Raw genomic sequence first — 21,755 nt, 5'->3', positions numbered from 1 at the left:
TGAGAAGAATGTTTTCTGCCATTCTGTGCCTTGGGGGATACTTGCTGGTTATGTTAAACACTTTCATAATTCTTCTAGACCACTTATCTACAGGTTGACAAGAGTTTTCAAAATTCACTTGGTGGCAAAAGCTAAACTGAACTGACATGAAGCTATATATATTTATTCCTCTTGAACTGCATATTCAGAAAAGTTAAAGCATTTGATGAGTCTTGGGACCCCGGACTCTGAGGGATTATGCAGTACGCTATTACATTCCTAAAGTTTTAAAAATTCAGAATTCACAAATAAATAGCTAGTTGTGAAAATTTCAGGTAGAGGATTAAGGACTTGTGTTTAGAAGCTTTACAGCAATCTGAGTCACAGACTGCTTATAGAAGACACCTTACTCATGCAGATTCTGTGCAAGAAAGAACCAAGCAATGAAAGGAGAAAGAAATGTATACATCCCAGCACAGTTCTACACAGGGCAGGCATGCCAAACTAAATCTGGCATCCAATGGCTGACTGACTGAACCAAGGAACAAGTATATTTTAACGTGGTCTTAAACAGGTCACTAAGAAACAGTCAATGTTTAAAAATACTCTATCTTCTTAATATGTGAAAACTCTGAATCCCAGTAGGACATACATCCTCTTATTTTATGAGATATTACTTTATCTCTCTCCCAACTCTTAATTTTATAATATCCAATAATGTCTTGGTTTTGGAATAAACAGAAAATCTCTATCTTTAATAGTTGGAAGGTTTTGATATGATTGTTTTATCTAACTGATATGGAAGTCTTGAGGACAAATTTTAAACAAGCTTCTGGTACTGAGAACTGATTTATTCAGCCCAGATCTCTTTCTAGAATAATATGGAACGTAACTCCACTCTGAGCCAAAGGGGGCAGGAAAGAGTAGCCAGTGATGAAAAATATGGTAGCCGCCCCGGGTTTAGTTAATGAACTTAATGAATAGATGCTGCTAGTTGCTTACCCAATAGCTATTCTCATGATCTGCTTTACAGAAAGAAACCCAATTTTACTTAGGATGAAAACAATCCTAGCTTTAAAAAAAATCGAAACAAACAAACAAAAAACTTGATTCCCCATGCTTGGGATGGCCATGTGACATAGTTCTGGCCAACAAAATGTAATGAGAATTCAATAAATAGAGCTTTCTAGAAAGTTATTATATCAGCAATTTAATAAAAATCGGCAGACTCTAATTAGCTTTCATCCTTTGCTCCTCATCTGTAGGAATAGAGATGCCATGTCTGGAGAAGCAGGTACAATTTTGAGACTGAGAGCAGCCAAGGGCTCAGGATGGCAGAGAGTTGAAAGGTAAAAGGGGTCTGGTCCTTTAATGACCCCGTGAGAGCTATCATGAGTCCTAGACTCCTTACTCAAAACTTGTACATGACAAAAAAATAACTGCTTTCTTATGAAGCCAATTTAATAAGGTTTTTGTTACATGCAGCTGAATGCAATCTGAAATGAGGTACTAAACACACAAGAAATAGTACTGGGTAACAGAGGGAAGCCAACACGTACCAAAAACTTAATCCTAAAAGAAAAACACTGAATGCAAGATGATTATTCTAAAGCAAAAAATTTCTCATAAAGATTCATCACTGTAGACATGCTTTTCCTTAAAGGGCTGCTTATTTTTAAACAAGTCCTAAACTGCCTATCAAATATTGAATTTAACTTCTTTCTCATAACTGTCACCCTCTCCATTTCAATTTTTAGTTATCAATTCAGCAAACACCTCCTCTGAGCCAAGCACGGCTTCTTTATTTCACTCAACTAATCACAACTTTTTAAATTCAAACAAGCCATCTTCTTTTCCTGCATGCGACTTGGAAGGCAGATTTCATAAAAACATCAGCTAAAACCTCAGAGTTTACCAATCCCATGCTATTTTTATTACAAAAACAAATGGTTACTCGGCATCATTTAAAACTTCGTAAAGAATTTTATGAACATAGAATCTTCAACCGATTCATTGATGGTTATTGCTGATGAACTTTTAAGGATCTCTTCACACAATAAAGCCAAGAGACACATCCCTATCCATAGCTCCCTCCATCTCCATATATGATTATTTCTTCCAGTGCAATGCCCAATTCAAATGCTCCTGGCACATATTCTTAGGTGACGTTCCTGAAAGATTGCTGGATGCCATGTTAGAATGATGAACAAGACTCAGACCACACCTTCATGAGGTTCACAGCAACTGTCTTCGGAAGAACATTATACATGTGGTAAGTGCAGCAACAGTGAGTAAACACATACTCCCATGTAAGCATACAACAGTGACATCTAGGCCCGACTCAAGGATATCAGGAAAGACTCCAGAGGATGTAATTTTTATTTTATTCCTAAAAAATAATCAGGAATTGGGCCAGCTGTGTGTGTGTGTGTGTGTGTGTGTGTTTATGTGTATGTGTTTGGGGGTGGGGCAGAAGGCAGTTTTTTTGGTTTTTTGTTTTTTTCTAGGCAGCAAAGATCTGTAAGTTAGACAGAATGTGGCAATTCAAAAAACCTGACAGCTGCAGAAAGGCTGGAGCACACAGGACAGGGCGATGTGAAAGATAATGAGAGAGAAACCAAAATGCAGGTACACAGCCAAGTTAAAGACTCTAGGACTTTATCCTTAGGGGCAATGGGGAGAGGAAGGTTTTGAGCAGGGATGTTACAACCTCATTGTTAATATGTGCTGGGTGCCTACTAAGTGCTAGATCCTATGCAATTAAATTCATAAACAAAAGCTTATTTAATTCCTCCAACAAACATATGAGGTGGGGACACCCATAGGGTTGTCACCACCACCCAGGGGAAGGGAGCTGCAGCTCGAAGTAGAATGTTGGCATTGAATAAAAGTGGGCAAAACTGAGATATATTTTAAAAACAGAACAAAAGGACTTGGTGTTTGGATGCAACTTGAAAGTGAAAGAAGAAACAAAGATAATCAGAATACTTCTACAACTTATTGTCCAAACAAATATACTTTTGAGAGAAAAGGGGGCCACTAATGAAAAACAAGAATATATGATTACTTTAAAGCAGAGGTTCAGGTTTCTGGCCTGGGAAACTGGATGACAATCTAAAATGTTATCAAAGAGCTTGGGATCACAGAAAAGATTCGGGGTGGGGGATTTGGTTTTAAACACACTGAGATGAAGGTGTGAGTGGGCCTTTGCAACGGAGCGAGCTACATGGCCTGTGGGCGTGTGGGCCTGGAACTCCAGACTTTTCAACACAAATGTGTATTTGAAGGGTCAACAGTATACCGACAATAAACAAAGGCAATGAGAAGGAAGCAGCACCCTCCCCAGAAGCTTCTATCTTTTAAATCTTTCTGAGGCAAAACAATTATTTTTTAAGATCTCCTATCATTTCCTGCCTCTCTGCCTGTTTCAGATGTTCACACAATCTGAAACTACAGATCAATACTACTGTGAGTAAACCACATTTTACATTATTAGAGTTCTGCCAAAACTAGACAGGGGAGTTCCCATTGCAGCTCAGTGGTAATGAACCCAACTGGTAACCATGAGGACGCGGGTTCGATCTCTGGCCTCGCTCAGTGGGTTAAGGATCCAGTGTTGCTGTGAGCTGTGGTGTAGGCCAGCACATAACAGCTCTGACTGGACCCCTAGCCTGGGAACTTCCACATGCTGCAGGTACGGCCCTAAAAAGATACACACACACACACACACACACACACACACACACACACAATTAGATAGGAAATTCTTTCAATTTGGAAATTGAATTCACAATAATGATTTGGATTTCCACTATGTCTAATTATTTCCAGTGCCTTAATTTTGATTCGTATATCAGTCAGGTGAAGTGACTTTATCAAGAACATTTAAAAATTTTCCTTTTTAGAAGAAGAAAAGAGTACCTGCAGTACGCTTTCTAAGTGTTTTCCTATTTGAAAATGTCTTTTTGTTGCATCCACATATGAAAGATAACTTTGAGTATAAAATGATTTCAAAACTCCATAGACTTCTTGTTACAGAGAAGAAACCTAAGTCTGTCTGGCTTTTGTTCCATATTATATAATATCGGTCTTTCTGCCTGGGCACTTTTCAATGTCCTTTTCCTTTTAATTGAAGAAAGTTACCAAGATGTACTAGGGGTGACTGTCTTTTCATTTCTATTACCAAGAACTTAGGCCTTTTCATCTATAAAGCCAGGCTTCTCGGCTCAGAAAACTTGTCATTATACGTTTGATCATTGCCTCTGCTACACCTTTTCCTAAAGAAAATCCGTAATTCTTTTGTTGAGCTTTGTCCTCCATACCTATCATCTTCTTTCTCACTGTTTCCACTGGTCCTCCTTTCCCTTGCATTCCTGAAAAGCTTTTCATTTTCATGTCACTGATGCATTCTTTCCCAATGTCAGCTTCACCCCTAAGTGTCGCTAATGAAGGTATTGTTATTGTCCTCCTAACAATCTTTCCTCATCTCACACCTGTACCTTTCCATAGCATCTTGTAATTTCGCTTTCTACTTTCTGTTTCATTTTTCTTAGAGATCATGACTCTTAAAATTTTGGAGAATTCCAAAGAGTTAAAAAAACAATTTTTTTTTCCTAAGTTGACAAAGATTTGTTGAACACCTACAGTGTGCCAGGTATTTGCTAGGGAATTCAAAAGCAAACAAGTTCCCTGCCCTTATGGAGCTAGTATTTTAGCATAGGACATGGACAACTAGAAATAAAGGAAATAAGTAGTTTGTTAATACTGTCTGAAGGCTGTAAGGATGCAGTAATGGGGAAAAGAGTGAGTGAAAAATACGGTCATATGCATAGATGAAGCCCGACTGCAAGTTCCTAAAAGGCTACTATGCAAGGGGGCTGGGTCTATCTACAGCATTCAGTCTTCCATACCAGATCTGCTGTTCTGCACAAAGGGAGGGCTTTTTTCTTTAATAAAGAATACCAGGTGCTTTTCTGGCCCATGCCACCACCAAGAGCAATTTCCTTGAGTGGATACTTCCCTAGGTCAATGCTCTACCATTAGTTCCATACTTGCTCCCACTTATTTTATGTCTTTCAGTTTCCAAATTGGTTGTAAAACAGACACAGTGAAAGCCCTCATCACTATGATTAAGGTGGCAATAGATCTGTTAACTGGAAGAGTTCAAGTTGATTTGAAAGTAAAAATTTAAGTAGAACATCTTTAAGATATATAAACACGCACGCGCGCGCGCACACACACACACGTGTGTATGTATTTTTTAAATACTTTACTGTAAAACATACAAATGTGTATCACGCGCCAACTACAAATGTAAGGGCAAAACTGCTTGGATTATGGGACCACTAACTAGCATCCTGTGTCATATTTTCTGCATAACCATAGAGATGATAAATTAGTTGGTTCCTAGCTTAGTTTTTCTAAAGTAGACCGAGAACTTAAATGTTTAAAAATACTAAGCAATCTGAGTACAGACTGCTTCTACATCTTTGTAATTTCTTCCCAAATATTTTGTAGGCATCTCTTCAGTATTTACCAGTGATTTACATTTACTGAAAATTACCAAATTACTCAACTTTATATTAAAAATATATTTTTGCATAATTCATCAGTTTAATAAAAATCAAATGATGAGAGAAACATCACAAGAACAATTGATTTGGGAATAAGTAATTGATTCGTGTAACCAGACAACTCAACTGAAATACTGGAGGGGGAAAAGTATGCCGGCCTGCTAGCAAGTAGTCTCCGAGCAGCAAGGCCATAGTGCCATTTGCACAGAAAATGAAAGAAGAGTATCAGTTGATCTGGTTGCTCAATTAAAAAAATGAAGACTTTTTAATAGAGATCTTAAGGAAAGCGGACGAAAAGAATAACTACCTGTGTAGCTATAAAAAGTAGTATTCTCCTTGCAGAAAAACATTTGTCCTTTTTCTCATTGGTAAAGCACCAGAATTTCAAATCCTTGAGGGTAAACATTATGAAAAGGCAAAGGAATTAATCTCCATACCTGCTTTTAGAGACATACATGTTATTTTTATTTCTAACTGTTTATCACTGGTCAGTGAGTAACTGCATTTTTTAATCTGGTTCGATCAGCTTTGCAGGTTGTGGGTATTTTACACTGTGACAATAGGTTGACTGTCAAACCAAGGTTTTGGTGTTCCTCTCACTGTTCATCATCTTCTGTGTTTTCATGAGATTTAATACGAAATTGAGAGAGTCAGTCTCAGGGTTCCTACTCAGCCATCATATAAAATGGATGTGTCGACATTTTAAAAAAAACATATAATAGATGTTATTTCATTTAAGTCAATGTAAGGGTGAAGCAGCATTTCAGGAATTAATACTTATCATTTCTGATACAATAATGAGAAATATTAGGGTGGGAAGAACAGTGTGGGAAAGGTGGAATAGAACCCTCCCAAAATTCTTCCTGTCTTCCTGAAAAGTTAGCCAAAAGCAAGCCTTCGAATTATCGATTTAGAATGGCAAACTGCAGGTAAGATTATTTTATGTTGCTAGCCAGATATGACTGCTCCAAAACTAGTTCCAACCACAAGATGAAGAAGTTTTAACATAAAATTAACTAAGGTATCATGTAGAAGGTACCTTTAATACCCTGAGAAGCTTTTGGTTGTTTAAATAATATACTATCTCTCACTCAGTCTTCAGGGTAAACCATCCTCTTTAAAAATATCCCAGATTACAAACAGGCTGAAAAATGTTTCTGGATATCAGAGAACTGGTCAATTCACTTTTTTTTTTTTTTTTTCTTTTTAGGGCCGCAACAACATCAAAGTTAGTGAAACACCACTCAGAGGGAACATGGAAGCACAGATGAAAACACACAAATACCTTCCACAAGCAATTAATACTTAAACAGAAAAGCATCTCAGAGGAGAATTTAAGAATGCATCCTTCAAGTACAGTAATGAGTATAAATTCAGACTTATGATCTGATGAGGTCAATTCGTTCAAGTATTTGAGAGTATCTTTTGAACCTCCTCATTCTGAAGAAGCCCCAAGGATACAATCCCAACAAAGTTAATTCTATAAGAATGCAATGATGCTGAAATGCAATCCTAAATTTTTTAAGTCCCATGGTGTGAAATTCTAAAATCTCAAAAGAGCAGCTATCTAAATGCTGAGCAGAGTTAAAACTATTGAATTACTGTTTATTTTTATGTATTTAGTGGATTGGAAAGTTTTCTGTCACTTAACTTCTAAATATTAGATGAAAAAACCAATTGGGGAGAACACATACTAAGATACCACATACAAAATGTGAACCATATATCTGGTGTCTAAAGTTTAATATTCTCTTTAGTCAAGGATTACATGTATTTCAACAAATCTTTATTAAACTCTTACTATGTTGAATATGGTACTATAGGCATAAGAGTGGACATAAATGAAAGAAATAGGTCCTACACTGAAGCAGTTTACAGGTGAGTAGGATTAACTTCAAATAATTATACTGGCAGAAGTAAGTCAATGTCATTTCCCAGCCATATGACTGAGCCATGCTGGACTTGATTTAGAGGAAAAATTGGGGCCAGGATCCTAAGACTTTAGACATCTTGGGAGGAGGTTAAGTTTACCTTATTTTATACATGGAAAGTATGTGGACTTTGGTGGCCAGTAGTGAACTGTGGTAGAGAGTCTCCAAAAATGACTGTCATTATTCTTTCTGCTTCTCACAGCAAGGAATAGAGAATAATTCTCACATCAAGTAATAGAGAATAATTCTCTCTTTAAGCCCTGGATAGCCTTAGTGCCTTGCTTGACTATTAAAATACCAAGAAAATGACCTTAGACTTCTGAGTCTAGGTCTTGAGAAGCCTTATGATTTCTACCTACATAACATTGTCAGAGTTCTGCTTTGGGTATATTAGTTAGGTGACCACACAAATTGTGGTTAATAAATTACAGGCACAGGGGAAGGCCTAAGGGTAAGAAGCCACTGCAGTAGTTCAAACAAAACATAAAGGATGGCTTAAAACCAAAAATAGGACAAGAGGAGAGGATGGATGTCAGAGATGAGTAAAGCTAAAATCCCAGACTCTCCAACTGATGACACATAAGGATAAAAAAAACACAGAAGTCAAAGTGGGTGCTGCAGTTTCAGAACCTACACAGTTAAAAGGAAAATGATGCTTTTAATCAACATTAGAATTCAAAAGAAAATTAATTTAGAGGGGCACTCAGGCCAACTGACAAGTAAACGGCAATAGGGATATCGAGTGCCTTTTCTGGAATTCTGTCTTTTTATATCTGGATGATACTCTTAAGTCACCCACGCTTAGAAAATACTGACTTCCTTTGTGTTTCCACATGGTTAGTGGGTTTCTTTTCAAGTTAATCCCTTCTTTTTTGGGCTAAAAGAGATATAGAATTCCCTACCAATAAATACCCTGCTAAAAATTAAGAGCATTTAAAGGTGCATTTGCAGCAGTGGTTTGAATAATTTACTCTCAAACTAAAAATATATCTACTTGAAAAATGAACTTTCAGATTTACAGAAGCCATCTTGATGTTATTTGAACTACATACTTGGTGGCATTTCGAATTATCCACCTTTAAAAAAAGTTCCTTGATACCCTGTCAAACCAGGTGGCTTGCAGATGGGTTCTGTGGCAACATTTACTCCTGTCCTGCCTGAACAGATGGAATACTAAAGGAAGACTAGAATCTCTCCACCTGTCTCAGACTTTTACCTTGCATCCTCAGTGTCTTCCAAGTCTCTAATCGTGAGGTTGTTTTAAATGTCCTTACAATGGGTTTCCTTAGGCAATTGTGAGTGGAGAGGGAAAGAGAAACAGTTTTGTATATTTAAGGTTATTTAAGGCTATGTATGACTTGTTGAGGGTGAACTAACTTTTAATTCCATCTGCTCTCTATACAGACTATGAATGTATACACTATACAGCTCACATAACCTCGTCAACTAAATTAGGTATACTGACATGAACTTTGTCAATTTCAGCAAATTATGGACTAATTTTTAAATACTCACAAACTAAATTATGTCAGGTTATAGCTATAACTAACTCTGCCAAGAGCATGATCAAATTCATTTACATATATTACTTAAACTCTATATATTACTTGTTTCCTTATAACCTCCTTAAAGACTCTTTTTAGACCTTTTTTCCTAATCATTCTTCCACATAATTTTAATATTACATATAAAATGTATATTTATGTACTATTATGTACTATATCTGTGCTTTGCATATTAAAAAGAGTAAGTTTGTTTCAAACCCTCCCCCAAGAACTAATTCTTATTTTCCTAGACATCTCTGTACTGAGAATGCATGTTTTATTTAGATTAATAATATGTTGTTTAAAAAATTATGCTTATAATCAAGATAAAGCTAAGCCTTAGAACATCATAGAAAACTCATGAAGACTAGAAGACTGATTCATGGTCACTCTTTTGAATCTGTCAATGCAAATACTGAGACACACAGATGGATTATTTAACTTTCGGTACTTGTAAAATATAACCATCAGATCCTTCCATTTTAAAGGCCACCATCAGTTATCCATTCTTCACTGATTTTACTGAAAGATCAATAATTCAGATAATTTGTGGCTAATAAGTAAAAAAAAGATTTAAAAACCAGAAATATAAGTAGTTTTATTCATGAGGTTCTAAAGTACAAATAGGATAATAAAGACAAAAATAGGAATCTGACAATCCCAAGTATTGCCAATGCACCTAAGGAAATAGCAGCATGGAGATTTGGTAGAAAAGAACTTGAAGATAATAATATTATAATGAAGAACATGTTTGCATATGAACAGTTTAAAAGGAAAACAAAAAAGTGATTGTTTTACTAATAGACTTAAAAGTTCTGTTTGTGTTTATCTTTAAAACTTTTCAATATTAAAGCTTAAAAATTTATTTGTCCTTAATTAATAGACCTCTGTCTCCTAGTTTCTTCCTCCAGCATAAATAAGGCTGAATTATCACTTACTGCTGGCTAAGGCAAGGACAGTTTAGGAAGTAGAGAAACCACAGAACACGTCTTTTTCTCTGACTCATTATGGCGCTATCCCTACCGCATCCCACCCATCCTAACATGTACCCACAGGAAGACTAAAGGGATGAGGAGGGAGCATGAATTACTTAGAGCAAATGTTAGGTCATTCTTACAGTCAGCAAAAAGGAATCTTCCCTCTCCAAAATAGAAGAAAAAAGGAAGTAATAGATAAGAGGATTATGCCAAATAGACTTACTGACAGCACAGTTCAGTCGGGATACAATATATTAAGAACACCATCTAATCCAAAATTCATCAAAATATTATTAATTATAAGACAAAGAAAATGTTTTCTAAGTTAATAACCGATTTTTCTTTTAGTATCATTTTTCTTTCATCCTAACAGGGGCCCGGCAGTATGAAAGCTCTTAAATCTTCAGCAAGACAGAACTTAAACTTTCTTTTCAAATTAATCCCTTCTTTTTTTCTGGGCAAAAGAAATGCGGGGTTTCTTTAGTGGTATTTTAGAATCACCGAAATATACTTACTTTCTAGTTCTAAGGCATGAGCTATATATATATGCTTTAAATTCTACATACTGAAGAAGTGTAGTCGCTAAGGCTCTAGCCTATGTTTAATCAAAGTCTCAACTTTACTAGCAATTGTAAAATTTCTGTAGTATTTTGATTCCACTTATTTGAAAATAATTTTAAGAAAGTATAACTAATTGAAATCATTAATTACACTTTACAATTACTCTGTTATCCTATAATTTCTAAGAGGTGATACTTAATTAAATTTTTTTAATGTAGATAGTAAAAAGTTATGTTACAAAAACACACTGTTTATCTGGGTACACTGGGTACTGACTGGTATTTGGTCATGAAACACAGACAACTTGGTTAAAGAATTGCCAGTAAAAACATAAAACGTTTCTTTGTAAATCAGAGCCAGCATCTATTAAATGCCCCATTTTTAGGTCAAGAAAACACCTTTCCCATTTACCTTAACATAAATCAACAATGCAAACATGAGGCAGTTTAACAAGCACAACAACCGGTTGTCTAGTAAATGATTTACAGTAGGAACCCTTATCTTTTAATAGTATTTAAATTTCTGCTTACATTTAAAGATACAGGATCAGAGATTAATGAAAACAAGGCAAGTAGGCAAAAAGTTAATCAAGAAAGAACATACTCTTAAAAAAAAAAATCAACATTACAAATATAAGGTTCTTTTTTATAATAAACCTACATATTCACCATTCCACATCAGTAATTTGTAAGATATTGTTATAATAGTTTATTCAGCTATCAATGTACCCAGTGCTGTGTTAGCTACTAGCACTGAACATGACGCAGTCATGGGAAAAAATCCATTTCTTCAAAACAATTTTTTTAAACTAATAAGGTGATTAAATGAAATACTGCCTTAAAATATACGCTAGGTCCAGAACCAAATCATGAGAACCCAAAAAGTCAAGTGAGAGAAGTGGTAAAAATTCATGAGAAATTATGCTATTTACCTTGGCTCCGTACTCAGACTTATTACATTTTTTTGTGGCAGAGAACTTTGTGTTCTTTGTTTCAAATCCTATAAAAATGAACAGAAATTTTTATTTTACTTTGAAAACTTAAGTTTCAAAATTAGCTATGTAATAATACCTTAAAAAACATAAAAAGGGAACAATAGGAAAAAAAAATCCTCATTGCAGCTACATAAAATGCATCAAAGTTCAAAATAAATAAATCTTGTATATGTGCATGTGTTTGGTGTATTTAGACTTCAAGTATAACACTGTTACAGGGACTACAGTCCATAATGAGTAGTTCCAATTAGGAGCCAAATAAATCAGAGATCGAGAGACAATTCCGCAAAAAGCTTTACTATTTTACTTTTGCGTCATATGTTTCATATCCTTAAGAAATGTACATATGTTTATTGCAATTTTTACTTTAATATGAAAATATATAATTATGATTTGATTACAAGCATCAGTATATGAGATACTGAAGCTGTATCTCTGATTCCACATGTGCAAATCCAAATTACATGTAAAATTTCGAAGCCTGTCATTCACAGTAAATTCTAATCATAAATAGAAAGTTTTTAAATATATGAGTTGCCAAGTAAAGAGCAAAGAGGGGTGCGATCAACCATCTTTTTCAACTACTCTTCCTTGCTATAGAATAGCATGTTCTTCCTTGCAGAGCATCACCTGTTTTACTAGTCTGTCTAATCCTAATAAGCCAAAGCACATATTATCACTCTATTTTACAGATGAATAAATGAGGGCTCACAGACTTAGTTAAGTAACTTTTTCAAGGCCCATACAATCAGGTGCAGAAGTTGAGGCTAACAGTCTCTTAATTATTCAATCACTGCTCTACTGTTAACACACATATCAGGATTGCTCAGAGCACTCCTTGGACTCATCCTAAAACTAGAAGACAATGTAGGATCATTTAAATTGAAGTTTACCAGCAAGAGATTAAGGATTTACAGAAGTTCAAATATCAAGCAACTTCTAGTTAAAGCTAAGTAAAATAACTAATTTTAATGTCCAGTTACCTTGCAATATCATCTGAAGTGTTCTAAAACCATATTATATGGGAATTCCCATCATGGCTCAGCGGAAACGAATCTGACTAGTACCCATGAGGACGCAGGTTCAATCCCTGGCCTCACACGGGGGGTCAAGGATATGGCGCTGCTCTGAGCTATGGTGTAGGGCGCGGGTATGGCTCGGATCTGGCATTGCTGTGGCTGTGCTGTAGGCAAGTGGCTACAGCTCCTATTCGAGCCCTAGCCTGGAAACCTCCATATGCCATGGGTGAGGGCCCAAAAAGACAAAAAAAAAAAAAAAAAAAAAAAAAAAAAGCCTATATATTTCACATACCCTGAAATAAAATTATTTTATTTTTCAGGCTTAGATTTAGTCAGAATAAAATAAACACCAGAAGTTAAATCATACACATTATGGGAAAGAATACCATACAGGTAGTTTACATAAAGTGATACCAATTGTTTCAAATAATGTACAAAGAAATAATTATATTTCAAAGTATCTCTTCATTAAGCTTCTCACCCCCTTTTCCAATCCAAGAACAACAGAATCACACATTGTTATTATGAAAATTAAAGATATCAACTAACCATTTCTAGGAAGGTATCAAAAGAGTAAGAGTCGTACAAGTGTTTGTCCTTCAAAATAAGCAGCAATGCAGAATGTCCAATTATCTTCTTTAAATTCATTAATGAATGAAAGAGTCTGTGAACCAAAAATTTTATTCATCTGAGAAGTAATTCAAAAACCTGTATACTATATTTTCAGTTTCTTTAATTATGTCCAAACCATCATCACCTTCATCCTGTACGCAAAGTGGAACCTATAATAAACCTATAACAAATTGGCTTTTTTTTAAAACCCAGAATGAGGTACTTAGGGAAAAAAGTGAATCAAAAGGCATCACTGGTAAAGATTCATTTAAAATAGAAAACTTTTTGGACATACCACAAATACATAAAACTTATTCAAACTACTTATACTTTCTATGAATATCATACCAAAAAATAAGAATAGCCAGAATGATTACCTTATATACCTTACCAAATAATAAGACAGCCAGCTTTAAGGCATTCTACCAAAAAGCGATGATTTGATACTTTACTTTAGAAAAAGATTTTAACAAGCATTGAAATGATGACAAAAGAAGACGTGAGATTAACTCTCATTCAAAAGAAAATACAATCAGTATACACACTTCAAAGGATTTAAAATTCTAAAGAATTCAAATAGATGTTTTGTTAAATTTAGTTTCATGTTCTTGTTCTAAAGAACTAGAAAAAAAAGAAAGCTTTTCACAGATCTGTCTTTATCCTTGTTATTTTTCTTTGTTGTTGAAACTGTTAACTGTATCCAAATTGTGTACTTATATCTGAGGAACCAAAGAGATGCCTATGAATCAACTGATTTTAAGATCATTTCTGGAATATAACCTTGTACATCACCAGCTATTGCTAAAGCAGTACACATAGGGGGGAAAAACTTGTCTTTTTTCAAGTTCAATCTTGTTTCTTTAAAGCTTTACAAAGCAGGCATCTCTAAGTAAATTCATACTGGAGAACTTTGTAGAGAAACTTCCTCTATCTTGTTGTCAATCAACTATCAGAATGAATATATTATGTTTAGAGAGTGATTACATTATTTTCCCAAACAGAGGAAGCAGTTTTGGATCTATGCGTTAAAAACATTTTTGTTGGCACGCAAAACAAAAATATTTTGCAAAGGAATTTAAAATAACTTTTTTTTTAGAAATAACTTGGCATAACATTATGGTTAACTTCAGAGACAGAATAATCATGATCAATAAGTTATTAAATACATTTACATAATAAATCTGTAACAATAGTATGAAAATATTATGGATCTAAATTCAGACCTTCATCCAACTAAATTTCTCAGTCTATTCAAATATTTTATTAGATAGTGATGTGTTCTTACCAGACCACATATATGAATGAATACAATTCAGTTATAAGAACAAGTTCTTCAATCTAAGTTTATTTTTATTATCTACATGGCTCTCTTTATGAGGCCATCTGAACCTGCAGAATAAAAGTCATGTTCTCCATCAGCTAAAACTTACATACATTAGAGTGTATTACAGATTTCTAATTAAACTGAGTGAATGCCACGAATCAATGTTGGCTTCCCAAAGGCACACACGTAGTCTTCTTATGAGATGAGCGCTAAAGACTAGTACAGCTTTTTTCCAACAAGTTCTTAGGATGTATAAAACTGTTTGTTGGAAACAAAACAAAGCTAAATAGTAAGTAAGTTTGGAGAAAACTGGGTAAAACAAAATGCATATGTTTCAACATTCCATCAATGTGGGATTTCTCAGCACCTCTAATTTCATAACAGGTCCTTGCCCTGTTATGAAACAGTTCAGGAAATATCACTTAGGAATCACAGCTGTCTAGCTTCTTAACATTATTGCCATTTAAAGGAGATGTTATCATGTCTGTCATTCAGTAGTTTGATTAAGTGTAAGGAGCCTCAAGCTCGCCCTTTGTTCATTTTTTTCTCTTCCTTCATTGTAATTTAGGAGCTGGCAGAATTCTTAATCTTTCCATAAGTGACCTTGTTACCATTCCTTTTTCACAAAGCCCCAATATCCATTTTCAAGCTGAATATCCATGTAAACAGTGCCCAGTCTAGTTCATTTTTTAAGCCATGAATTAAAATTAACCTCCAAATATGCCATGATGCATGCCTGCTCTCCGATTTACAGTTACATAAACATTCAATCTACTGTTGAAAGCAAGACTCTAAGTCACCCTCAGATGGCAGAAGAGAAAGCTAAAAGGACTTGGAGTCCTGCTGGCATCCTAGAGCTGTTAGACCTGACCCAGTGACCTGCAAACTTCCTTCACATGGCATAAAAATAAGGATGGGATTTATTCCATTTTGAGCTGCTATTACTAGCAGCCAAAAGCAACCCCCAACTTACACACTTGTTTATAGGGACATTTCTGCCAACATCTGAAGAGACAGTAGTCAACAATCCAATAACAAAACAACACTCAATACTAGCTGCCTCTTTATAATTTATAATTCTCTGTGTTCTGAAATTTCCTACTTAAAATGTCTGTGCTAGTGACTGGATAATTGTTTATGACTTTTCAATATACGTATGAAGTGCTCACAAAGCAAATTAGCAAATGTAAAGTACAATTTGAGAATTAGTGTGTCTTTTTTCTCTAAGATGCAATTTTGCCTAGGGATGCTTTTATAAGCTAAAAGCAACAGAAACATGGAGGAACTAATGGCAGGGCTTCTGCAGAGAGGTTATGAGACAAAAAAAGTTCTATAGCAAAACCTCAATGACCTGTACCCCAATCTCTTTCAATATGGAACCCAGAGAGAGAGCAAGTAGGCTATGCATGCAAGGGGGTGACTCCTCCCATTTCTTCTTAGGAGCTCTGCTCTGGTCCGATTCTCAGCAGCTTCACTTTTAAACTCTCAATAAAACAAGAAGACAGAAGCAGGTGAAAAAGAAGAGTAGAGTATCTGACCTTACTTTCAAAAATGCTTATTGTGGGAGAAATAACATTATTATCATCCAATGAGTGTTTTCCACTTTAAGCCTGGCTCCACCTCAACAGACAGATGCCAAATATATTTGCCACAAAAAGCATTTTTAAAGACTCAAGTCAACTAATGAAACCTCAAGAATATTTTTCCTCAAGTTTCTTGAAAGGCAGTCAAAATATTACAACTAAAAATTTAACGGGCATTTATTATAATCAGTAATATCAATTGCAGATCAATTATTTTTAATGTTGGCTTCATGTGCTCTGGACACTTCACATATGACAATGTCTATAGAAAAGAGATTCACTTTTTAAATCTGTAAGAAAATCAAAGCATATTTTAATGACTAAAATATTAACAAAGCATGATCTGGAAGAAATACCAATCTGAACTATAATGGAACAATAGGCAAAACTCCTCCCCAGGGTCAGAATCTCCTTTGCACTGACCCTAAGGTACTGTAGCCTCAACTTCAGCATCATGATGGAAATCCCATTAAGTCTTTCCATTATTGGAAGTACTGTTTATAAAACCCTTTGCTATTTCGAGACAAAGCCTGTGCTCACTGTTTCTGATCTGCAACATGAAAAATAGCTGAATGTTATTCCTTCCTTCCTCTGACTGATCATCTACCAGCTGCAGATGGCTTTGATATCAACACCCAGCCCATCCCTTTTCATCCCAATTCCTTGCACCATTCACAGTGGACAAGGTTTCTAGGTTCTTTTACCTCCTAGCTATGCTTCTAGGCTTATTCTTTCTTGGTCAATGTCCCCCTCAGAAAATGAGGTATCTGAGAGCAAATGGATATGAAGCAGGATGAAATTAAATGGCACTATAATGGAGTGGAACTCTTTATCTCCCTGCATTACAACTATGATTTATTTGATACCAAATCCTTGGTCAAGATGGTAACCCCAATTACCACCTTATGCTTGGGAAAAAGTGGGATCAGCTCTATAATAATGTTTTACTACTCCTTTATAAAAATGCACTACAATGAGAAGTTGAGACAACCAGAACTTTCTCAACAGATTCTTGAAAAATTAATAGCTTTGAAAATTGGTGGTTTTCCTATAGTAGTATTTTTAAAGGCTATCATTATTAAAAGCTTCATCAAAAGATAAGTATTTTGGGCTATCAGCATGACCGAAAATGTTTACTTGTGTAACACATGTATCTTTGTAGTTGGTCTGATTCAGTCTGCTTTATATTAATAAACATTCAGTATTACAATTAAAAAAATGTCACAAGATAAGAGCTTATGACCCAAAATTTTTAAAGATTTTGTTTTAAGATCACTTTTCAATAATTACATTACCTGGTACCATAATCCACAACCACCCAGTCCTTCGCAGTTCCTGTGATAGCATCATGATGTTGAAATAGTCCCAAATTCCTTCTGGCTTCTGTCAGAGCCACGTAAAGGGATGATGAAAGAAATTTACTTATCTTGTATTGCTGAGCTTGTTTCAGGGCGAAATAGTAAAGAACTTCAGCAGCCCTAATTGCACAAAAGAGTCATTAATTTTTATTTCAAAACCAACATTTTAGTTTCCAGTCTAAAATATGTGGCACTGATACCTTTTCAAAAAATTTTTTTAATTCCATAATTTCAGTATGATCAATTTACAGGAAAGATACTAAAAGAAAACATTTCTATAAAACCACTAAGGTATTCACCTAACACATCTAAACTCTCAATTTCCAAAGAACGCGATGGCTCAGTGACGTAAGGGAGAGAAGCCAGTATGTGTTGGCAGCAAGATATGTTCATTTACATACAACATCGTGAAAAATGTCTCAAAGCAGTAAGACCTGGATAAGGGTTTCTGTTCTTTCTCCTGAGCAGTGTCAACATGTATCACAAACTTCATCACCAGAAAGCCATTTCCTCTCGCATATGTACGTTAAAAGGAGAGGTGGTGGGAAGATGCATGGTTACATGAGTGGGAGAGTCACAGTAAAGAAGAGGTGGACACGATGGCAGGACAGCTCAGGGACAAGCGTTGGTCTAAAAGTTGAATGATGGGTGACATACAGCTATAAAGAATTAACAATATAAGCTGAAAGATGATACATCATACGCCATCTTTTCTCACTTATTTTAAAGGATAAGAGTTTTGAGCAAGAATATGGGAGTTTATCATTTTCATCTTTAATTTTTTTCATCTGAGGATATGGTTCAAGATAGGTTTCTTAACAGTTCTTTGACAGGCTTGATGGAGTAAAAAGTATAAGAAAGTTCTCCATGACAAACATGCTAATATTGTGGAGAGAAATCAAGGCAGCAAGAAAATATATTAAGATATCAGTAAAAAAGGAGAGACTCAAATGTTTTAAAAAAAAGAATTCTTTGAATTGTTGAAATAATTAAAAGATACTAAAAAATTTCCACTTTTTAAAATTATAAACCTTCTGAAATTCATGGCATGAGAAGCATTATATTGGATTTAAGGAAAGTGTGTGTATAGATATATAAATGCATATACATCCAGAGTAAATATTCCTGGTTTTGGAAAGAGTATATATATACATATAGATGTTCCAAAATGTTAAAAAGTGGATTTTAAGAATATTTTCCTCTTTATGCTCTTCTATTATATATGTATTTTTTACAAATGAGTTTAGGATGAAATAACATCAGACAATAAACTTATTTACAAATAAATTAATTACATTTTATGTATGTATGTATGTATATATTTTTCTTTTTTAGGGCCCCACCTGTAGCATATGGAAATTCCTAGGTGAGGGGTCGAAGTGGAGCTGCAGCCTATGCCACAGCCATGGCAATGTGGGATCCCATCCATACCTGTGACTTACATCACAGCTTGCAGTAATGCTGTATCCTTATCCAACTAAGTTAGGCCAGGGATTGAACCTGCATATCCTCATGGACACCAGTTGGGTTCTTAACCTGCTGAGCCACAATAGGAACTCCCTAATTACACTTTAAAATTCAAATTATTATGTGGTTTATTTTTCTTTCTTTAAAGCAGCAGGAGTTCTCACTGTGGTGCAGTGAGTTAAGTATCTGAATGCAGTGGCTCTGGTCACTGTGGAGGCGCAGGTTCAATAGCTGCCCCAGTGAGTGGGTTGTAAAGGAACTGGCATTGCCACAGCTGAGGCTTGGATTTAATCCCTGGCCCAGGAAGTTCCATAAAAGTGAGGCCATAAAAGAAAAAATTTTTAAATAAAATAAAGCAGCAAAATTTTCAAAATAAAATACCAGCTGTAATATATTTAAGTAATAGCTTTAAAAAGTACAAAATTAAGATTGAATCAATATTTAAGACTCTTTGCAAATCAAAAAATACTTCACACTTAAAAATCATGCATTAGGTCAAAGGAATTTCTACAGTATTTAGTACTTACTCTGTTGTTATCATAATAACAAAACAGATAACTAATATTCTACTGGGTTAAAATGCAGAATATCTATAATGTATAAATACTACTTTGTAATAAATATAATAATACGTATTCATCTGACACATTTATAAATATCCAAAGAACAGTCAAAGTTTAGGATTTTTAAATAACAATTACTGTTAATTTGTACAAACAGTAGGACAACAGCAAAAATAATAAAAACACAGGCTACTATACCAAAGTATAGCTCTTAAAGAAATTAGTGATTTTTATAAACAGGATGCCCAATATATACTCAATATCCACAAGTACACAGAAGAAAGGGAGTTATAACTTATTTTTAATACAAGATTCATTATGAAAATTAATCATAATGAATTCACATTTTTAAACTATACTGAACATGAATTTGTCATGAAAATGAATTATTCTCCTGGGCTACATACACATAGGAAAAGCCTCAGGATCCCCTTGGGGTGGTTTTTCTTCATCAAAAAACAATGAGCCTCAGTTACTTAGAACTATACTTTCCACTCTGACAGCCAATGGCCACATGTGACTATGTACATTAAAATGAATTAATATTGAATAAAACTTAAGTGCTCTAGAGTTACATGTAGCTAATGGCTCACATACTGCCTAAACAGTGCAGAAAAAGAGTATTTCTATCCCTGAATAAAGTTCTATTGGACAGGGATTAAAAGAACTGGACAATGCAGGTTTAGAGTATTTTTATGTCTTGCTATTGACTTTTCTGTCTTCTCTATATCAGTTTACTTTTTCACCCAATCACACGGCTTCCATCAGTTTTCATCTCTTTCAATTTTCTTCTTCTAAGCAGAAAATCATATCTATAGAAATATGTTTCAAATAAATAAGTAAGAACAGAGATGGAGCCTCTAAATTTCTCCCATCTATAAAAGACATTAGTTTTAGAGTTTACACTTTGAGGCGCACACTTTGGCTGCTGAGAAACCCTATTTTTTCCTTCTGACCCCCGCTCCTGTTTCCATCAATTTAGCCTGATAGATAACTGACCTGCAGACACGCCATGATGACAATGAATATTCTTATGGTATGCAAATAGAAGAGGTGGTTAATTAGAAAAATATAAAATACTGTATACAACTCCCTGAAAATCTAATTACATAAACTTCCAGAACAAAAACCCTTGTAGTAATCAGATTATGGTCTGGAGATATATCTCTGATTGCATTAAAATTTCACAATTACATTAAATGCAACCTAAACGCATAAATACTGTGTATTATGGAACACTCTACAAAAAGCTATGATAACATAAAAGAAGTGAATAAATAAATGTAGCTGTCTAGAAGTAAATGCACCTTGGAGTTCCCATCGTGGCTCAGTGGTTAATGAGTCCACTAGGAACCATGAGGTTGTGGGTTCGATCCCTGGCCTTGCTCATTGGGTTAGGTAGGGATCCAGTGTTGCTGTGGGCTGTGGTGTGGGTTGCAGACAAGGCTCAGATCCCGCACTGCTGTGACTCTGGCGTAGGCCGGTGGCTATGGCTCCGATTAGACCCCTAGCCTGGGAATCTCCATATGCCACAGGAGCGGCCCTAGAAAAGGCAAAAAGACAAAAAATAAAATAAAAGTAAATGTACCTTAAATGGGATTCCAATATCCTATCCATTCGTTTGTAAAAGGGTCTGGATGTAAAGTAGCCACTCCAGTAATGATCATCTCGGTCAGCATAAGTGAAAAAATCTCCACTTAGGACAGGGAACATTGACTGGCTGTTCTTTCTATTGGCTGCATCTTCTTTATCCAGTGCATCAAAATAATCTGATAAAGTCCCAAATTGTATCTAGTTAAAAGAAAAAAGAAAAAGTTACACTTCACTTAATCACACATTCACCTCTGCCATAATTAGTTCTAGCACTGAAAGGAAAAGTTACTAATAGGTATTAAAGATGTGATTCCAAGTTAAGATGACTATATAGCTCAGTTTACTCAAATGCAGGGGAAAAACATTCTGTGACTTTCTTTTACTTGCATCAAGTTCCAAATTAAACTAAGAAAACTTGTATACCTAAGCTGTTAGAAGAAGAGCTGTTTAGAGCTACCAGTGTGTGGATCTGAAAACTCCTGACATTATCTCTAAAATCTTCAGGTGTGCAAGGATCAGGATATGGAATAATCAAGAGATGAATGAAAAATGGGGAAGCAGCAAAAATAAAAGACATGGATTTTGAACAAAATGTTCCAGAAGTCGAGAAGAACAATTTTGTTAGCTATTAAGTTATTTTCATAGATCATATGCACAGACCCTCCCCTGGCCTCCCC

At 35.1% G+C, this 21,755-nt stretch overlaps 1 protein-coding gene across 1 annotated transcript in view; it reads right to left on the bottom strand.

The window, feature by feature from the left end:
* Positions 1-21,755, bottom strand: part of MAN2A1 (mannosidase alpha class 2A member 1) — a 177,348-nt gene that overhangs the window by 69,207 nt on the left and 86,386 nt on the right. The window contains exons 9-12 of the mRNA XM_003123823.6: positions 21,074-21,276; positions 17,393-17,575; positions 13,128-13,242; positions 11,497-11,564 (exon numbers count right to left, since the gene is read on the bottom strand). Coding sequence (XP_003123871.4) covers positions 11,497-11,564; positions 13,128-13,242; positions 17,393-17,575; positions 21,074-21,276 — 569 coding nt within the window. The remainder of the gene's footprint in view (positions 1-11,496; positions 11,565-13,127; positions 13,243-17,392; positions 17,576-21,073; positions 21,277-21,755) is intronic.

This window comes from Sus scrofa, chromosome 2 (genome assembly GCF_000003025.6).
Source record: "Sus scrofa isolate TJ Tabasco breed Duroc chromosome 2, Sscrofa11.1, whole genome shotgun sequence".
Classification (NCBI taxonomy): domain Eukaryota; kingdom Metazoa; phylum Chordata; class Mammalia; order Artiodactyla; family Suidae; genus Sus; species Sus scrofa.
Note: the sequence above shows the minus strand (reverse complement) of the source record. Positions and strands in the feature narration are given on the sequence as shown.